At 41.9% G+C, this 22,280-nt stretch overlaps 1 protein-coding gene across 1 annotated transcript; it reads right to left on the bottom strand.

Moving 5' to 3' along the window:
* Nucleotides 1-252: 252 nt before the first annotated feature.
* On the bottom strand, nucleotides 253-21,947 carry smim14 (small integral membrane protein 14). The gene is made up of 5 exons (XM_084319038.1): nucleotides 21,793-21,947; nucleotides 18,463-18,558; nucleotides 8,184-8,232; nucleotides 7,891-8,051; nucleotides 253-3,258 (listed from the first exon to the last, which is right to left on the bottom strand). The coding sequence occupies exons 2-5, from the start codon at nucleotides 18,535-18,537 to the stop codon at nucleotides 3,220-3,222; spliced, it is 324 nt and encodes a 107-aa protein (XP_084175164.1). The 5' UTR covers nucleotides 18,538-18,558; nucleotides 21,793-21,947; the 3' UTR covers nucleotides 253-3,219.
* Nucleotides 21,948-22,280: the final 333 nt, after the last annotated feature.

Below are 22,280 nucleotides of genomic sequence, written 5' to 3'. Positions count from 1 at the left end.
TGACATAAAGGGACCCCAGCAGAAGTGGTTGGGACCAATAAGGTGGACATAATGTGTTAACACAGAAATACACACACGTGAAGTATGTTTTCTCTTCTCATGTTCTCATTGTGTGGCCTGTAGTGCTACCCGATTGGAGAATATTTCAAAACAGAAATCATCTTTTCCAGAAGTAGCTATACATTTGCATCTCAGCCCTTTTAGTTTGTCGTTTAAAATTAAATTATCTCACAAAACACTCCAACACATCACTGTACCGTCTTGTTTTTTTATTTGTTTAGGAAAAGTGCATAGTTGAAGCCCTTTCTATCTCTTCTATTAAAAGGTGTCCAACAGTTTTTCTTGTTTGAAATCGCTTTTGTTTATTTCCACCCAAATAGTTTTCCATTGTTGTTCTACAATCGACAAGCTGAATACTTTTCCTACCTCATATAACCTTTCAATTTCAAACTTTCAAAGTAAATTTTCAGTTGTCTTTGCTCTTGAAATGTTCCGTGTTTCACATTTGTTTTGGCGAAGTTGTGACAAGTCTGACCTCTTTTGATTGAAGAGCAGTTTGCTTGTTAAGAGTTGGAGGGAGACCATTATAGATAGACCAATCATTTTGAAGCACAAGGACAAGCCTCATAGTGTACTGTAGGCTACTCTTCCTGCGTTCTACCTCCGTGCGTGCTTGTGCATCCTCCACACACGTAATGCCCCCTTTTCTCCTACTGTGCTATATAGCACCAAATTCACCAACTAGTGGTCAAAAACACCATTGGACACCTTTAATGATATATTAAATTAAGACCCTCTGTGGTATCAGATGACAAGACTTCTAAACGAGAGGATGTGCAGTGTGCACCTCACTAATCTATAGTAGATTCCCCTCTTCCTTCCTCTACAGCTGTGTTTAACTTGTTTAAATGCCCCTCCCCCTTCCATACAACCTTTTACTTAACCTCCCTCACAGATGGTGGCCACTTTGCTCTTATGTCATGCTCGGGTTGGGATTCCCCACCGTGAGCACAGGGTGTAAAAGAATACCAACCTGAGCATGACATAAGAGCAAAATGGCCACCGTGTGAATATGGTCAATAGTATGTAGCAGCGACACAGCCAGTGACGTTACATTCTCAAAGAGGATACATGTCAGCTCAGAAAAAGGACAGAAGACTCATTAGCCACCTTATATATTGGGGTGAAACCCTTAAAACTTGGGTCAAGTGCCCACATGAACTCTACCACAGCACGTGTTTCAGATCACACCCACATGAAAGACCATAATAATATCACTTATCCATCTAATTTCTGACATCATAGGATACCCAGAATGCACCCCCAGATTTTGATAACAACTTCACAATAGGGCCAAGTAAAGGTTACCAGGGCAGGAGTATGGCCAACCTCAGATGTTGACCCCCTTCAAATGATAGCTCATTTGACAAAACAAGCAGCTTGATACAAAACCATCACAGAAATATGGATTAGGGCAAATTTAAGGAAATAAAGATTGTGTACACCTTGGGTAGCCTTACTTGGCCCTGTAGTACAAATCGGGCTAATGTTCACTATACAACAAGCATATAAAAAGGAGAAAAAAAGGGGGGGGGGTCCATCATGAATTCACAGATCTACAATGACATGATGGGTGAGAAATCCTGCCATCCCACCACCAGAGGCATCCGAGAAGAGAAGTCTGGGAAAGGAGGTCTTCCGTAGAACAATATTGAGACCAGACCCATGCCCTCTCATTGGCACCGTTACAACACTTCTAGAACGCACCTCGATCCCTTCCTTTCAAGCAGTCATTACGACGACTCTCGAGGAGGGGTACGATGTGTTTTGGAACAGGCTCTGAGCCCTGGTCTCCTCAAGGCCATTATTTACATGATGGAATCGGGACCTTGGTGTCAAAAAAGACACGCACTGTAACAAAAAGTGCTGATAAAATGTAATCGTCAACTACTACTAAGACAGTGTGCATCATCTACATGTCGAGTGTTTTCCGTCGACAACAGTTTTTGAGCACATACTGTACATAGAATCATCATTGTTGTTCTTTGTGCTAAATATATTGATTTGAATCCAAACCCAACTTTAAATGTATAGCAATGGTGGAGTTTTTAAATGCATCTCCATCTCTACCACTGGGTTTGCCGTGTGGCCACTTAGATGTCTCATCTCATTAAGCAACAAAACATATCAAGTTTGCTTTTTGAGGGTTTAGTGTCGGAATAAAAAATGTCTTGCTTTGTAAAGCAGAAGTTTTGCTTGCAAACCAGGCTCACGCAATCTTGTAACAGCAATTATGTTTGCATGCTGCCTAAAAATCCATAACTAGGACAAATTAACTCTGATTCCAAAAGAACAAACTTCATATGTACAACGAAGCGAGACTAGAGGAACCAAATTGGCAACAATATGGGGGAAATCTTCAACGTAGCAGTGATTTTCTTAACCTAGTAACCTATGGCCCAGTTTACATATCAATTAAAATAACCTGTTGTATGACATCATTCCTGGCACTGTTCAGAATTGTGACTTCAACATGGTTGTCAGCCAAGCTGCAAAGTAAATCGCCGCTGGCCTCCATCTTGAAAATCAAATCAGAAACGTTTCCCAGTCTTTACTATAGGTTATGGTTAAGCGTGAGGTCTCTAGTTGGATTGAGGTAAGGCTTAGATTCATAAACCACCTTTTAGGTGAAAATTAACAACTTCCGGCTTTGCAGCTTGGCCAACCAGTGACGACCTGTCAACATGGAATGTTTCTGAGATTCTGAAAAACCCTGCACCCTGTGATGCTCAGCAAGCACCAGAATAGCAATCCATCTGTCCAGAAGGGGATTTATGGCTAACCCTCCCCTCTCCACCAAATCCTAAGAACAAGTCCCTTCACTTTGACTTGGTTATCTCCAAATTGTAACAGTAAAATCTGCAGCACTTTGGGGGGGGTAATGCAAAAGGTAAATCGGGTAGTTACTACACAGTGAGAAAATTAAGTTAGCCATACCTTCTAGTAACCTAACCTTCTAGTAAACAGACAGAGTCACAGACAGATATGACCATAAGAATAACAGATGAAGCAATAACCAGAAAGGGATAAAGCAACAAAAAAAAATTATAAGAGTATAAGGTTTTATGGGGAGCCGGTGCAGTCCAGATCACAGAAACCAGCGAACTGTTTACGTCGAGTCAGAATGGTTCTTTGGGTCCTGGTTCTCTGGGTCCACTGCTAGTCAACAGGAGGTGCTGGAGGTTCTCGGTTATGTCTCTACAAACAAGATGTATTAAAGAATAAGAAAAAAAAGGTTCAACAATGAAGAAGATATTTTTTCAAAGCTACACAAATAACAGCATGACAAACAACTCAGAAAACAGGCTGGGGTCCTGGGCTGGGCGATTAGTCAAGTTTCAATTATGCCCTGTTGCCTCCCCCCCCCCAAACAAGCCAGCCCAAACAGTAGCTTCAGTGTGTGTCGAGAGAAGGAGGAGGGAGCCACGGCACGTTTCTCCAGTTGGTAACTTGTATAAGAGGACAGTAAGGCAGCCTTTGGTCGAGAAGAAAATAAAATATTTGTATTTCATGTTTTTTTTAAATTATATTTAACTCATTGACCGCCGGGAATTAGTCGGGCCCCGTTCTAGCACTGCCACGCTTTAAAAGACAGGAGTGCGTCACCTTGTTTGTAGAGCTATAACTATATTATAGTTATGGATACAATACTATGGCCCGTTTGACATCACCTATCTATCGTTCAATATGTGAAAAATAATAAATGTTTCCATCCATACGTTCCCGTGTTATACCGTGGTGAATATAAGTATCGTTATAGCGTGGTCTGGGGTAATTCCCGAAAGGCTGAGTAATAGGCTTATATGTCAATTCTACTATAAACATTGCCGTTTCTTGCCTGTACGCCATTATTCTCAAATCAAATCTATATCATAGGTATTATGTTCCATCATGAATGCATGAAGGGGGGGGGGGGGGTCGTTTCTGATTATTTGATTGTCAGTAACGGCATTCATATTGAACACTAAAAACGCTTCAGCCTGTAGTATAGCAAAATCAATAAATTTAAATTGTTTGGTTCTCAGGTTCAGATTTATTGGATATAAATGTAACAATATCATTTTGGAGTCTAGTGGGATATTCACTGACAGGATATCTTTGATTTTATTCACCACCTCCCCCCAGAACTTCTTGATTTTGTCACATTCCCAAATACAATGTATAAAAGTTCCCCGATCCTTGGTACATTTAAAGCACCTATCTGGTGTGTTGCTGTTGTATTTATTCAATTTGACAGGGGTTATATAAGTCCGCATCAGCCATTTGTATTGAAGTAGTTTTAAGCTAGTGTTGGCTGTTTGTGTCTGAGCCTCCTCGCATGCTCTGTTCCAGTCCTCGTTTGAGATCTCCTCTCCCAAGTCCAGCCTCCATGACTCCAATCTAGATAGTGACGTCTCGTCTGAACCAGATACAATCCAGTTATAGAACATTGATAACAGGCCTTTGCTGTTGCAGTTCTTGATGATAATTTTTTCTAAAGATGAAAGTGTAGGAATTGCCAGTGACTGGTTTTGCTGAGAGGAAATGAAACTTCTCAGTTGCAAGTATTTAAAAAAAAATGCTTCCTTGGGATGTTGTATTTTATTGATAGTTCCTCAAAAGGTATCAAGACCCCATTTTTGTAAAGGTCAGATATTTGACTTATTCCTTCTTTTGCCCATAGTTTGAATCCGGCATCCAGTTTGCCTGGTTTAAAAGAGACGTTTCCCCAGATTGGGCTGAATTGCGACATGGAGTTGTTTATTTTCATAAATTTCTTTACCTCATACCATATATTAATCATGTTGAGCACTATGGGGTGTGTAGTATGTTTTCTTAAATATTTTGGCTCAGCTGAATACATGTATAAATGTAGTGGTAGTTGCATTGGGTATGCTTCCACTCCCATCCATGATGGTGGTTCTTCCTTAGAAAAATAAAACATTACAGTTCTCAATTGTGCAGCCAGGTAATACCAATGAAGGTTAGGACAGGTCAACCCCCCTGCATCGAATGGAAGATACAACAGAGATAGGCGGACTCTAGGACATTTCTTGCGCCATATAAATTTTGAGATGAGAGACGCAATCTTTCCGAACATTCTTACCGGTGGTGCCAGAGGGATATTTTGAAATAAGTATAGGAACTTTGGTAGTATGGACATCTTTAGTATGTTTATCCTCCCTATCACAGAGATGGGCAAGAACATCCATCTCTCTATGGATTTGAATACAGAGTCTATCATAGGTTCATAGTTTATTGATGCTATATTTTCTATTTGGGGTATTATTTTGATGCCCAGATAGGTGAAGCTGTTCGAGAGCTTGAAAGGAAATTCTTGTTGGTCAGCGTTTTTTCTCTCGTTATCATTAAGCAGCATAAGTGATGATTTTGAGGCGTTTAGTTTATATCCAGAGATACTACCGAACTGATCAATTATATCGAGCAGTGCAGGTATCGATGTATCTAGGTTTTTTAGGAACAAAATGACATCGTCCGCAAAAAGGGCTATTCTGTGATCGTTATTACCGATTTCAATCCCATGTAGCTGTCTGTTAGCCCTGATTGCTATTGCTAACGGTTCGATAGCTAAAATGAACAGGAGCTGTGATAAGGGCGAGCCTTGAGGGCAACCCCTGGTGATATTAAAGGGTTTAGATGTCACTTCGTTTGTTAGTACCTCAGCTACAGAGTTTAGGTGTAGTAATTTGATCCAGTTACAAAAGTAATTTCCAAATCCAAATCGATCAATAACATCAAAAAGATAAGCCCATTCCACCCTATCGAAGGCCTTCTCCGCATCGAGCGAGAGAAGACCTGTGTCCCTCTCTCCTTTTTGGTTGTATAGGATGTTGAAGATGTTGAACAATAGCTTTCAATTGGAAGAAAATAGACGCACCCACAATCGGTGCTTGGATTAAAAACATGGCACAATGCATGTCTATGGAGAGAATAACGTATATCCTCAGGAACAATATAGAGATTTACGAGGATATATGGAAACCATTTAATGAATATCTGAGAAGGGAAGATATAGGAGGGCTGCTATAGGATGAGTCCCCCCGCTCTCTCCCGCGGTCAGCCGTGACCCGGACCCCGGGAGAGACCGGAGACACGTCAGTGAAGGTGATGTAAAGATGTCATTTATTTTTATTTATTTTCATTTTTATGTACATTTTCTTTTCCTCTTTTCAATTATTTATATTTGTGTACGAGCTATTCTAATGGAGGTACAAATGAATGTACATATTATTTCTGTATGAGAACAGTAAAAACAAAAACAAAGATGCTAAGAGAGAGAAAAGGGGAGGGGGGAGGGGGGTATATGTATAATCTTGTGGAGAAAAGGAATTAAGAATAACTGACTACAATGAAAACCTGAAATGTGTACTGTAAAACCCAACAAAAATTATTGTACTAGAAGAAAAGGGAGGTTTAAAGGAAATAGAAGGATACAGGAGGAAGGAGGTTCAAGGAGGGTCCCTGGACCCATGACGCGCATATTTACCGGAGTCAGAATTAAAAAAAATTTAGAGCAAGTATTATAATTTGATATGATGGTTTAAGGACGACATACACTAAGTATTAGTACCAAATATCTGGGAAATCAACTGATGTGGGATTAATAGCCAAGGATGATGGGGTATATATGTACGTAAAACAAAATGCAAGGTAAACTGAGGTAAAAACTTTTCTATATATCCCTGTTCAAGGAAGATATACATATCGTCATTGGATTTTGTACAGACCAACGAATGTGCGATTACTATTCAAAGAATGACTTAGTCAATAATTGTATATATTCTTCTTTCTGCAAGAACGGTATTTTTGTATTTTTTTTTAATTTTCTCTTTATGGTTTAGGCCTGTATAAGGGCGATATACACTGTCTGTGTAACCTGAAAAGCCAAACGGTGGAAGATTGACAATCAAAGATGTTATTATTTGTATGTTTGTGAATATAAATGCAAATAAAAATTGAGTTTAAAAAAAAAATAAAAAAAAACGCTTCAGCCCAATCGGTATAAACTCATTGCACGATCAAGCAAAAATTTACGTCAGATAGTCCTTACCTGTGATCGGGAGTATTCCAAAAATAATATTCCAATTGTTTTATCGCCATCTGGTACATCCGATGTCCATTTGGTCCACGGCATAACCCACCACAACATATGGATCGGAGATATTTGACACTCTTCAATGGAACCGGGAGAACCGCTCCATTCGCCCGACAAGGAAGTGAGACCGGAGACATTTGGCCGTTACACAGGCCAAGATACAAGGTTTCAAAGGGTGCTCGATACCGCCGTCTAGCTGGATGCGGCCGGTATTGCACTTTGCCGATCTCAGACTCATTCCCTATGGTAACACAGAGGTTCCCGGATGAATAATGAATAAAAATATTGAAAAAAAAGGAAAAACAATCAAATAACGTATATATACGTGGTTGGCGTTCAACAGTTGTCGGCCAAACACGTATATAAATGTTGTTGGTGGGGATCGAGTTAACGTTCAAACTAAGTCATAAAAGTTCAAACACCAGTATTAAAAGTTCAATAAATACATATGATGTTCTCAAAACAACAAGTAATCGTGTTTAATAATCGTGATTTTAATATTAAATAAGTACAATTGTGATTATGATTTTTGCCACAATCAAGCAGCCCTAGCAGGGCCTCAAACAAACCTAACGGTCTGAGTAGTTCCTGAGGACAGGAGCTGTTATTAGAGCCTTCATTCACAAGTTATAATTGGAGTTCCCCAGCTGGGACTGCACTGGCACAACACAAAACAGCAGATCACATTAAACATTAGTGTAATAATAGATGTATACGATGTCTGCATTACTCACATTGTGGGGTCCAATGGGTTTGCCTGAGGGACGGGAACCCCTGAGGCTGCGGGGGCGGAGCAAGAAGAGGACGAGACCAAGCACCATCCAACCCATCAGAACCATGGGGAGGGTCAGGTCCCCGTCCCCTCCCCCTGCTACTGGCCCACTGGGGCCTGGGACTGGACACAGACAAAAACCATTGTGACACAACAGCAAATTTACACCGAGATCTTTAGTTACTATGAACTATTGTGTACAATAAAACGTGGGAGGCCGAATGTTAAGAGATGTTAAGTTGGGCTCATATATACCATCCTGGAGGCACTCCGTGTCTGTACAGTAGGACTGGGATTGCCTGAGCTGGAGGAGGAAACAAGAAAAAAAAAGAAAAAAAGGACATAAGAAATTAACTATCTCAAACCAGCCCTCTTTTCTTGACCCTCCAATCACAACTGTTGCTTCCCGAGGGTTACCAGAGGATAAAGAAAAGAGGGTGGGGTTTGAGACAGGTGAATTACAGTAGTTTCACTCATGTCCACACAATAAAAAGAATATACAAAAAAAAACTGTCACTGCATCTGAATTCCTTATTCCTACATTCATAAAAAGGTATGTACATCATACTACACAATGTTGGAGCTTACCGTTTAGTACATGGAGAGTAGTGCAACATACTACATAATTGGAGGACTTGAACACTGAGGTGGAAGTGGCCGGGAATAATTTTTGCCCAAAAAACAACAAATTAAGATTCGAGTGGCCAGCATGTTGGTTTGTTTGGGAAAGGATTTGCTAACCTGGAACCGGGAAATACAGGAAATTACCTGCTGCAAAGATCTGTGGGATTGAGGCGATCAATCTCCAATAAGGTTCAGATGAAAGGACCATAGACTAAAGGGTTAAAGGACCAGTCTTTTTGACATGTGGGTTCCAGGTTATTCTTAACTTGATACAAAAATCAAAGCGCCCCTTTTTTCCATATTCTTTTAGTTACTAAACATTTTAGATACAATAATAAATTATATTCCTGCCGATTCCTCACTGCCATTGGCTTCCAGTGTGTGTAGAATGTCATGCTAGCATCTGAGGTGCATTTATTTTCCTGAAAAGTATGTTTTTTTTACCACTGAAAAGTTGCTCTGTTGTAACGTTTTGAGGTTGTCCCTCACGGCGCCGTGATGAAGTGACGTCATCTGTTTTTCCGGCTCTGTACCGGAAATGTAGTCCATTTCCGGGTTTTTTTCCGACGTAGCATATTACCTTGGCCTTGAAACTACTACACGCTACTTTTTATTTTGTGTTGATAAACCAATAAATAACTGAACCAGGATCATTTCAATTCGATGCTAAATAAACTTTTACACATGCGTAAAATGTGCCAGATAAAATTTTACAGGCGTTGTATTTTTATCAATATCTTGGCCATTTCTTGTGCTAGAATCAAACGAAAAAAACTGGGCGGAAGTGCCGAGAGAGGCGGAAGTTGACTGAGAGAAAAGAACAGTAGAAGAAGAGTGAACGTGAGAGATACTTCTTTCACAAGATCATTTCTGAGGAACACACGTTTTTCCAGCCAGCAAAACTTTAGCTTTAGTAGTTCGACTTATAACAGTAGTAGTAGCAGTAATAGTAGTAGTAGCAGTAGTAGCTATCCGGTGCTAACATGAGTCGAGGTGAGCATGTCTGCTCTGTGCCAATGTGGAGCGCTCTCTATGCTGGAGAAGAGGACATGAGGGAGCTGCTAGGGGAGGATACATCATCTGAAGAATCTTCAGATGATTCAGATGTTGACGATCCATCTTTTGTAGATGACAACAACGAGAGGTAAAGACACTTATTTTGGACATTTATTGCTTTTGTTTAGTCAGTCACACTCTTACTGTACTTGTTGGGTTTGCAAATAAACACATATTTACAATCGAAAGGATTGCAAGCAAGCCTATGTGCTGTGCTGTATAAGATAAGATTCCTTGTTGAATGTTGAAAATAATGTGCTTTTTATTGTTTTCTACAGTGAGGAGCAAGGTGGGGGTTTGGGAGCAGAAGAACTGCCTTCAACCAGTTCAGTGCAGGCGAGACATGGAAGGAGGGCTAACCAAGACAGATGAGAGACTTATTATTATTATTATTATTATTATTAGTGCTTTTGTTTAGTTATAACTGTTCATAAAAGTTGAAAATAATGTATTTTTACATGTCATTGTCTACAGCAATGATTTGCCTGGGACATCTAGGGGGGCATGGCGTGCCCAAGCCCAGTCCAGGTCAAGGAATGACCCAGACAGGTGAGACAGACTTATTATGGATGTTTATTGCTTTTTTATTATTACTAGGTTTGCAGACTTTGTACGCAATATATACAGAATGGAATGTTGAGTGTATATACAGTGTGTGTGCCATTTATGTGCAGACATGATGACCAGACTGCTCCAGTCCGACGCAGGACAACCCAGGCCAGGCCAAGACCTCCAGCCCAGGCAGGAGATCAGAAGGCCCTGGAAGACCGACAGGGATCCTGATCCAGCCCCTCAGGTTCATGCCCCGCAGACCACCAGGACCCCAGCTAGACCCCCATGCCACGTATACCCCGAAGGAGCTCTTCATGCTATATTTCACCATGGATACCATGAAGACCTGTGTATCAACACGAACAAGAATGCGGCAACGAACCAGGCAAGTTTCAAGTTTCTTTATTAGCTGTCGTACAAAAATACATAACTTTTATATGAAATGCTTTTTCCTGTAAAATGTGACTAACCGAGTTACAATACAATATACAGGCACTGGGGCAAAAGACCAAGTGGGAGGATATCGGCGCCGACGAATTGTACAAGTTCATCGGCCTGCTGCTGTACACGGGGCTCGTCCCACTGTCATGTCTCCAGGACTAATGGAAGGTCCAACACCTTCTCTCTGTGCCCCTACCAAGAATGGTCATGTTCCGGGACAGATTCAGGTATAATATATAGTCCTGTATAGTGTACATCGTGTCCCATATGTTACTTATGTTTATAGTGTCCTATGTTATATGACTTATATGACTTTGACTTCAGGTCAATCTTGTGGAACCTCCACCTGAGCGATCCCGAGGAGGATGCCAGGAACGACGCCAGGACGGGAACAAAGGACTATGACAAACTGTTCCGCATCAAGCCGCTCATCCTCGACATCGGTGAGGCCTGCAAGGTGCACTACCACCCTAAGCGGAACCTGGCAGTCGATGAGAGGATGGTGGCCACGAGGGCAAAGACCGGCATGACTCAATACATGAAGGACAAGCCGACCAAATGGGGGGTCAAACTGTTTGTGCTCGCTGACTCGGATAACGGCTACACCATCGGCTTCAATGTTTACATTGGGAAGGCACACATCCCAACTAGTGAATACGGGATTACCTATGATGCTGTTATGGACCTCATTGAGCCAGGATGGCTTGGGACTGGATACCACATTTATGTGGATAATTACTACACCAGTCCCAAGCTGTTCCTGGACTTGCTGGCCATGAAGCTGGGAGCATGTGGAACCTACAGGGAGAACAGGAAAGACGTTCCCAAGAGGAGAGCTAATGCCCTCACTAAGAAGTCGGAGAGAGGTCTCATTCGCTGGATCAGAGACGGGTCCCTGGTCTTCGTAAAAGTAGAAGGACTCAAAGTTGGTATGTATGTGTATGTATGTATTTGTTTTGTTATTCGTGAGTTTGTTCTGTCTAAATGTCTACTGTGAGCGATTTGTAGTGTCAAATTTCCCTTGGGATGATTCATTTCTATTCTATTCTATCTAGGTGTCTGCATGCTCCACCATCCACCCAGCTATCACACCTCCTGGTCAGACGGTCCTGAGGAAGTTCAAGGAGCCCGATGGGAGCTGGACGGTCAAGACATTTCCGTGCCCCACCCCCATCATAGAGTACAACAAACACATGGGCGGAGTCGACCTATCCGACCAGCTCATACAGTACTACTCAACCCACCGGAGAACTGGCCGGTGGTATCGCACCATCTTCTTCCACTGTGTCGACATTGCTACCACCAACGCCTACATTCTGCACTGCGATATCTGTGAGGCGAAGCAGGAAGCGCATCTCTCCCACAAGGAGTTCATCAGTGATGATGGGCGAGCTGTGTGGACTGGACAGCACAGGAGTTCCTCTTGACAGGAACGCAAGCCATCTCCCTGTTCCCATCGCCCCTCCCGCAGCGGACAAGAGCCAGAAAGCCACCGCTGGCCGTAAGACCAGCATACGGTGCACCAAGGAGGGGAAAAGGAATCTCACGGCATGGAAATGCCAGTGCTGCGATGTCGCCCTCTGTCTCATTATAGACAGAAATTGTTTTACTGCTGGGCACAATTGAGCAGTGTCTCTCACACACACACACACGTACGTACACACGTGTGTAGTGTATTTTTTATTTTTTTATGATCCGCCTCAGGCATCCTGCACTCTATATGACTGCACTGTAGTCATATGTGTACTGTATATATATGTATATTGAATAGGGATGCCCCGATCGATCGGCCAGCGATCGGTATCGGCCGATATTCAGTATAAATATGAGATCGGTGAATTCCGATAATGCTTTATTTTCGCAGATCGTGAAAACCGATAGAAAAACATGATCCAATTCTTAGCGGAGATCTCACTCGCTGACTTCTCTCTCAAGCACACAGAGCTGCAGCGCACGGCCCCTCCCCCTCCTCCCCTGCCTTACCCGTGTCAACACAGAGGCTCCCAATAGTCTGCTCTAGTGCATGAGACCTCCGTGAGCTAACGTTAGCTACCTAGCTAACGTTACTGTTTAAACTAAATGACCCAGTCAACTATTCACTTTTAGTTTAATACATGATGCATTGTCTAACGTTATCTAGCTGGCTAGCTACTGATAGCTGCTGATAAACAAATGCTCCAGCAATAGTCGAGTGCATGATACCTCCGTTAGCTCGGTAGCCAACGTTAGCTCTATATGAAATGTCCCAGTAAACTAAATAGTTCACAGAGGCGTTCTTAACGTTATCTAGCCGGCTAGCAGTAGCTACAGATTAGGCTTGGGCGGTATGACGGTATACCAGGGTATTTAGAAATCCCGACGGTATTGAAAATCAATACCGTCAAAACAGAGTTTTGTTGTAGTTAGGGATGGGTACCTTTCACATTTGAACCGATACCGGTACCGGTACCTGTGAATCGATACCGGTACCCAACGGTACCTTTTTTCGGTACTTTAGTCTCAAGAAATTTAATTTACCTACCTCAGTCGAAAAAAAAAATCCAAACTTCAAATAACTACAATTTCGACAGTTTTCGGCTTGCCATTGCTCCGACTGCTTTGTTGTTGAATCAAGTCAAATCCTAGGTAAGCATATATTGTGCGTGTGAACGTTGACATGAAAAGAAAAAAGTAAAAAAAAAATTAAATAAATAAAAAAAATCTGGTTCTCACTTGATTCGGTACTCTGTAGTACCGACGTGTTTCGGTTCGGTACCTCAAAAGTACCGAATTCGGTACCCATCCCTAGTTGTAGTGCACACACGCGCCAGCAGAGGGCGAGACCAGTCCTCACTAGTGGAGCGAGCCACGCAGAGCTGGTTGTCTACACACAGGAGGAGGGGAAACCCCGCTTCAGTCAGTGGTGGGAATTAAATGAGACACGCTTACCGTTGCTGGTGCTGCTGGCTAACTGGCTATTCTGAGAGCCAACTGTTGTGTATGATCACAACGGTGTTCACGCTTTAAGGTAATGTTGCGACAGTGCTGTGAGCTAACGTTAGCACTAGGATGCTGCGGGCGAACTGCTACCATTCTGAGAGCTAACGTTAGCACTAGGATGCTGCGGGCGAACTGCTACCATTCTGAGAGCTTAACGTTAGCACTAGGATGCTGCGGGCGAACTGCTACCATTCTGAGAGCTAACGTTAGCACTAGGATGCTGCGGGCGAACTGCTACCATTCTGAGAGCTAACGTTAGCACTAGGATGCTGCGGGCGAACTGCTACCATTCTGAGAGCTAACGTTAGCACTAGGATGCTGCGGGCAAACTGCTACCATTCTGAGAGCTAACGTTAGCACTAGGATGCTGCGGGCGAACTGCTACCATTCTGAGAGCCAACGTTAGCACTAGGATGCTGCGGGCGAACTGCTACCATTCTGAGAGCTAACGTTAGCACTAGGATGCTGCGGGCGAACTGCTACCATTCTGAGAGCTAACGTTAGCACTAGGATGCTGCGGGCGAACTGGCCATCTCCGTGATTTGTTTACTTGGTAACACGGGTTGCCCCCCCCCTGATGAAAATGAAAGTCATACCGTCATATACCGTATACCGGGGTATTAGGTAATCAACGTATGACTGTATGAAAAAAATTATACCGCCCAAGCCTACTACAGATAGCTCCTGATATCAATGTCTTATAACATTGATTCGATGCATATTCGAGCCCCTGGCTTGCATCGCATGAGGGCAATGCTGAATGTGATTTGACCAAAGCAGAGTATACAAATAGGATCCAGCTGCAGCGCCGGAGAATCCTGGCTGTAGCTGGAGGCTACTCGAGTACACACAGACAGTGGAGCTGTTTGCAGATAGCGAGCATTTTGACTTGTTGCGTGGTGGCGATGTCTCGCAGATAATACAACTACAAGTATGATTATATAATATATATATTTTATAAAAAAGAAAATAATAATATTTAATTTTTTTTTTATAAAACCAAAAACGATGGTATCGGTATCGGCCGTCGCCGATATGGCTCATAGACGATAGGTGATCGGTGGCAAAAACATGATCGGGGCATCCCTAATATTGAATATACCACGTTACTTATTTTTTACTGTAAAACCTTTTTTTTGTAAAAAAAGTTTTTTACTGACTTTTTGTTAAAAAAAAAAAAAAAGCATGATGGTGATCATTTCCAGTTGAGAATCAAAATTTCATCTGTGTTTATTGCCTGTGTATGGAGAAAATAATGCTTTGTAAATTGAATTCTGTTCTCTTTTTTATGTATATATTCCACATGAGGGTGCATTTCCACTGTTTTATATGCTTCATTGACTATGTTTGCATTCGTTTATAGTAAAAAGAAAGAACACATTCTCAATCCGATTTTGTATTGTACATTATGCAGTATACACAGTATGAAAACTAACCCGTCAGTCATATAGGTGAGACTGTGCTGAAAAAAAGGATACCAAACATACCATGGTAAAACATTTTAAAGTGGGAATTTAAATCAAAATTAGCCAAAACATTGAAAATATCCCATAACTATTATTATAATCACTCTGGCAAAACTGTTCAGGCATTTTGGTCAAATGTGGTGACTATCTTCAGCTTATCTCAGATACACTGAAAGCCAATGGCAGTGGTGAATTGACAGAAAATAACGACAAAATGTTCCAGTAACTGTAAAGGATTATGAGAAAAGAAGGGTGCCTTGATTTTGGTAAATGGTAAACTGGTATGGTCCTTTAGGTAAGTATTTGTATACCAACAGACTACACACTGAAAAGGCATAGGCATACAGATAGTATGTAACATGGAGAATTCTGAAGCAGCCAGTCAAGTTGCATTATTTCATTAGATCATTCGAACATTCAAATGACCTCACAGGACTCCTTTAGTTACTCACTACTGCCCTCATCTGGAGAGGGGAGGAAGTGCAAATGACTTAAAATACAGACTCACTACTAAACCAATAATAATTATTTTCTAGGGCCGTCCTTAACTAAATAAATTATTAGTCAACTAATTTCAGAATGTATTGAAAGGATAGCCCCTAATAATAATCATAGGTTGTTTTCCACGCAATAATGTAGAAAGATATCTTTAAAACGAGTGCTTAGCAGAGATTATTTTCAGGAAACAAGTCATTTCAGCATGTGAAAACGCAAAACAATCCACTAACAGAGTCTTAGTCGACTAGGACCAAACCAACTAATCGATTATAACTTTCTAACAAAAGCAACAGAGTAATGTCTGTAAAGTAAAGTTCTGTCTGTAATGCGCAAACCTGGTACAAGCTCAGCTGATGATAGCACATTATAGACTAATCTCCACTTGAAAGCAACACCACAAAGCAACTGCTCAACTTTTGTGCGTTTGCTGTAATGCATCTTACTGTCATACTTAACCATCTGATAAAAGGCTGTAGTTTTGTTGTTTGGGTTACACCCTTTCTTTTGTATGCAAATCAGGAAAACCCCAGGGCTGTTAGCTGCACCAATTACAGCTCACCACGCATGCTACACCTGCACTCAGGAGGGGTCAATGACAGACATCAGCTGGCTAGTCACACAACTTTTGCTTGAATCCATGATCTTGTATCGAGTTGGATGCAGAGGTAAATAGTTGGATATTTCTCCCTGTACCTCCTAGGCTGTAATCCCCTGTAATCCCTCACTTTATTGCATCCGGCTTTGTTGGATAACTGACACAAATACACACATACTAGGGCCGGACTATTTTTTTTTTGTGGCTCCAATTACAGATGAATTTCTATTTCATTGTAAATATCCCTTCTTGTTTTTTTTTACAGTTGAAAAAATGGCAAAAGCTAAATCTTATTTTAACAAAACGTTAAACCTCAAATAAGAAAATATCTGTCTCACACAATTAGGCTTAATAACCTTGTGCTTAAAATATGAATGATGTTAGATATATCAACAAGTCTTTCCAGTCTTTCAAACAAAGATAGAAATATTTATTTAAAAAATTATAATATATATTTTTTTAAATATGCATGTTTTAAAAATAGGCATATTAGGCACATTTATTTTGTGAGGAATTCTATCTCTAGCCTATACTTTATGGTGATATATTGGTAAAAGGCTCATGTGTCGATCAAGAAGATCAGTTTACCGATATATCAATCTAGCCCTACCGCATGCACGCACAAACCTGACGGTGTAATCTGGTCAATCTTCTGTGTGCCTAAGACTGATAGGCCCTCAAGATAAACAATGAACAGGAACCAGGATATGCTTCCTCCTCAGAGCCTCTCTGCATGTCTTTAAAAACTCTCATCTTCCAGAAAGTATTTTGATTGACTGTCCAGTAACTAATCTTTTACACTTACTTTCCATAGGAAGATTTTTTTTTTTTTATCCACTTTTTCTCCCCATTTTCTATTTTTCTCCCATCCCAATTTTGTATTATCCAATTCTTCCCTCCCCTGTCTTGACGTTGCTAGACTATGCCTCCCACAGGTCGGTTGTAGTGAGGACAGAAGCCTTGCATCATGTGTCCCCTCCGGTACACGAGGAGGCAGCCTGTCGCTTCTTTTCACCGCAGCAGCTCGAACTCTCAGTAGCGAGGAGTAACGCGTGGGAGGCTCACGCTGCCCCTGCTACTTCCTGCTTCCGTCGCACCGGCGTCACCAAACCGACCTGTAGGAGTCGCTGTCCACAACGTCAAATCCCCACCCACCGGCTTTCCCACCATCCAACACTTGCCAATTGTGTTAGTATGAACGACCGGCCAGCCGGTAGCAACGCAGAGAGCTGGGCTCGAACCCAGCGTCTCCTGCGTTAGAGGCGAGCGCCTTGCCCACTGCGCCAATCAGGAAGATTTTATTGAACACAACTTGCCAATCTATTTTTACTTGACGTAACCCCACTGCAAACCCCTCAGGTCTACCATGTGGACAACCCCTTAAGCCTGATCGGCCGATACCGGGCAGAGATTTACTTCATGTCATAAATAGATCAATACAGTCCGTATTAAATAATTAATGTTGCGTTTCTTTTTCAAATGTAGCCAACCCTATCAAAACAGCAGTCAAAGTGTATATTTTCAGCAATAAGTTTGTTTACCAATGATTTTAAGTGTTATTAGCGAAATACGAGTTTATAAAAATCTTGACGCAGTCATGAAATCGTTGTAGTCCTAAGAAAGAGACCCAGGGCTTTCGATGGATGTCGAAATTTCATAAAACTACACTACCCAGCTCACACCAGCCGCTGTCAAAGCTGCTGAAAATATTCTATGAAAAAAATAGACGTTATTTTCTCACGGGTTGAACAAACCTTAACATTATTGCCATAAAATACAACGTATATCGTTTCGTTACACTTCTGTGAATGTCTACAAAAGAAAAAACGCCTCGCAATGCGGTGAAAAATGTCGGAGCTATGGACATTATACAAAAGTAACTGTACTTACTACACTTATTGTACAGGAAGTTTAATTCACAGTCTTTGCTGCCCTGTACTGGGCGCCTGGTGGTACTAAATCCAGATTGAACTCTGCCATTGGAAAGAGGAGATTTGGTCCGATCAATAGATGTATGACTTGACCATAATAGGGTCATTGACTAATTTATAGGCCTGATATTCTATATTTCAGATTGCATGTGTCTTGATGGCAAAATTCAGTACTACTGTACATGCAAATTTTTTTTTTTAAATCACATCTGCCCTTTATTCCTTTGCTTAGATGTTTAGTACACTTGATACCAAGAAAATGGACCTCGTAGAAGGGGAGCAATCTTCATTTACTTGGGTATATGTACTTTTAGGCAAGTTTCTGAAAATATGGCTAGGGCTTAACGAAGACCGATAATTAAGTCAGGTTACCTCCCTTATCCCTTACTTACCAAGTTGATGAGTCGCCTCATGGCATATTCGTGGGAGCAGATGCACTCACAAGGGTCGAAGCCTCCTTCTGCCATTTCTACCCAACAGTCTTCCACCTTAAAAGCAATCCAAAAGTATACAGGAACCATTGGAGATAGAAATGTGATACAACCTGCTGTCAGGTGGGGAGGAGACTTCAGAGCAAGTAGGGACGGCCTGCAGACGGGGAACAGCCTGTGTGTGTGCGCGCCTGTGTTCCATAAATCTTCTGTATACATTCCAAGTTTTTGTTTACAGTAGAACCTCTCAATCTAGCTCCACTTTTAACACTGAGCTGGTGTAGGGCAGGGGGAAAAAAGGCCAACACAGGGACTGGACTCAGACTCTACACCGAGACAAACATGCTTTGTAACTAGCTCATCTAAAATGGTAACCACACACACTAACCCAACTGTGGATTCAACACTCTCAACCCAACACTTTTGGGTCAGGGGTGTTGGAGATTGTTGGCGTTTGTGAGAGCTGTGGTGGAATTTTAGCTAACAATGACCCAGTTGGAACTGTGAAAGAATGATTATACTTGAATCAAGGATAGAAGCTGATAAGATAAATGTATTTAGGTCCCATCTGTGCACAGTCTCAGTTGTTTACAAAAGGTATCACTGAAAAGAGCCCCGATTGAAGATCGGACTCTGCTTAAATGCTAGAGAATAACAGGATAAGAGGGGCGGGGGGCTGCCCAGAATCAGACATTTCTAAGAAGCTGCGCTTCGTATGTTAATAGTGGAATTCAGAAATGGCTATGTCTGGACTAAAAATATAAACATACAATTACTCACAGGAAACAAGCTTCCTGTGTTGCCCTGGCAACGGGCAGTTTTATCATATAGCAGGACGTGTGGGGGGGACTGAAAGTAACACCTGTGTCTTGTCTCTTTGCATTTTACATAGACAAATTTACGATTGTCAGATAAATAATGGTCGTCAGTCATCACCTAGGCAATTTCCACAAAAGTGCATTGTAGACTTTTTCTGAGCAGGGTTAAAGGGCAAATACAAAAATAATCACAGAGCAGAGAGTTGGAAAAAGGAACCTTTTAAAGTCTCAAAACAGCCTGGAACTTTGAAATGTTGGCGTTTGTTGGAGTTTCTCAGTGTGTGTGTATAGACGGTCATACAGGTGTCATCGACTCGCCAAGTATCTGGAGAGTAGACAATAGGGTCCAGCTGCAGCGCCGGAGAATCCTCTCACTGAGCAAGCCAGTGGCAGCCACAGATGTATGTACATCTGGCGTAAAGTACGAACATACTTTCTATAGAGGCAGCTCGGAGGTGCCATACCCGTCGATTCTCCCGTATTTCAACCTTCTCTCGCGCCGTCCTCCGTTAAAATATTTTCCCAGTTTTATTTATACAAAATGGCTGCAATTCCCCTCCGTGACGACAGGTGGCAGCAGTGTAGATTAGAATGTTAGCACAGGAAGTCAGACCGGAAGCTGGTTGCAGACAAACTTCTTCTGGTTTTTATTGGCGGACTGTCGGGCAAATAATACCCTACTTTAGTTTATACTATATTATTGTCATTAGTTTAATGTAGTCAGTCTTACATTGGCACTGCTTTAACATTGTATTTACCCATAATCCATTGCTGTATTAGACCCATGTGCCAGTATAACTTTTGTAAAGTAATGAAGCGCAAATGTAAAGTTAATCAATACACAATGAAACAATATCTTTATCTATATCACATGTCAAAACTACTTTAATAAAACAAGATTTCCATTTTTCATTTCTACTCATTCATCCAAAACAAGACAGCAATTCTACTTCTGCATGCACCGGGAGAATTTAGCTCATAGCACAGATTTGGAGTTGAATTGCTGTTCTTAGGAAATGTTGCACATGGTGGAAATAATGGAAATTAACATTTCTAACATTAACATTTAGTGTATGTTTAAAGTTGATACATTGAAGCATGGTAGAATTTCACTTTATATTACAGCAGTATCCGTTTAACATTACAATTAGTGTCTGACACTATAGACACATGTTAAAAGTCAAAGTCAACTTTGTCATTTTCCAATTTGTGCAAGACATACAGAAAAATTCAATTACGTGCGGGGCGAAATGTCCAGTTTTTTCAAATCCCAATGTTGACAGCTATGGGAGGTGCGCTGTTTTAACACTTTGACTGCCTAAAAACGCTTTACAGCGTCATTGCTGGCCATGCTAAAGTTGCCGGGGGACGCTGTACAGCGTCCTTATATCAATATTTCAAAAATCTGGAATCGGATTCATATTCCCCCTCCGCTGGCCTGAGATCCATCAGCAGGACCCACTGAGCTCTCTGGCGGTTCACGAGCGCCATCTGGTGGCCGATCGGCGCAACTGCTTAACAGGAAGCGCAGTAGAGGTTTTGCTGGTCGGCCCCATTACTTCCGGACACTCGGTATAGCTTCCGGCACTCTAGCTCGTCACTCTACATAGCGATCGATTGCCAATAACTCGATAAACAACATGATTTGGACGTATATACCATTATACAAGCTGGAGATGGACCGGGTAATAATATATCCCATAATGATAAAATTTCTACTCGACGATGATCGCCCAACGGCGACTGGTTATGCTTAGGCCCTCTTTCGAAGTCGGTTATGCTTAGAGTTTGGAATCAGGGCTGGGTCCATCGCCCTGCTCTAGAGATAAACTCTAAGCATAACAGACTTCGAAAGAGGGCCTAAGCATAACCAGTTCAAAACAAGGCGGACATTAATAAAATGTTCAATCAATCATTCCAATAACACACGCTCACTTCATTCTTAGACATGCACCTCCGAGTACTTTGAGAAACGTCCGTACTTTCCGCCAATCAGCGCGCTCTCTGTGGCTGCCACAGGCTTGCCCCTTGAGAGGATTCTCCGGCGCTGCAGCTGGACGGTCTGGACGACTGGACCCTACTCAGAGTAGACACTAGACATGATGCGGTGATCCGAATACAAAATAAAACTGACACTGATGACTGACACGGGAAATCATGTGGGATGCGGGAGGAACCATAGATATCTATGGGAGGAACCACAACACCTTATGGTACGAAGGGGTGGCGACCATAAAATCACAGTCGACGAGTTAGTTAGCTACACGATACCCCAAGGTTTGTGCAGCCAGCCACCCTAACTCCTTTAAGATGTGATTAGATATAGAGACAGCTCTTTCCTCGCACTGAGCTAACTGGCCATCTTGAAGCATCCGCCTCATCTAACGTTAGCTACTGGCTAGCTGTGTTCTCGATTGTGCACGAAATAAAAGCAGATATGACATAATAGAAAGAGCAGGAAAACGTGACTTACTTCAATGTGTTGTTAGCTAACCACTTGAAATGAGTTTCTGTCTTATTATTATTCCAGCGGGCGCTACCGTCGTATCGTTAGACACCCTGCTTCCGAGCAGAACACTGCCAACATGTCATCTGCAGCACAGCGCCTCCTGCCTCCGCTCTCCTCGACCATTTGTTTTGTTTGATCCACGTGAGACAACTCGCTGTTGGACACGCGAGACATCCGGGCCCTTGGAGGAGTGTGTTTTCCACGCGTCTCGTTTTGTAATTGGTTTAAATCCTAATAGGCAGGTATTTGAGCCAATCATAATAAGTACCCGCCCCGGACGACATACGGATAGTAAACAAACAATACAGCTGCCAATCAACCACTGGCAGAGTGGAAACAGGACATCTGCAGAGTTGTGTTGTGTAATAATCACATACTAAAACGTACAGTGTAGCTTGGGCAACTGTTTACACATAATGCAACGTGACCAGTTAATGGCAAACCGATTATAT

The sequence above is a fragment of the Notolepis coatsorum genome (assembly GCF_963971535.1).
Source record: "Notolepis coatsorum genome assembly, chromosome: 7".
Taxonomy (NCBI): Eukaryota; Metazoa; Chordata; class Actinopteri; order Aulopiformes; family Paralepididae; genus Notolepis; species Notolepis coatsorum.
Note: the sequence above shows the minus strand (reverse complement) of the source record. Positions and strands in the feature narration are given on the sequence as shown.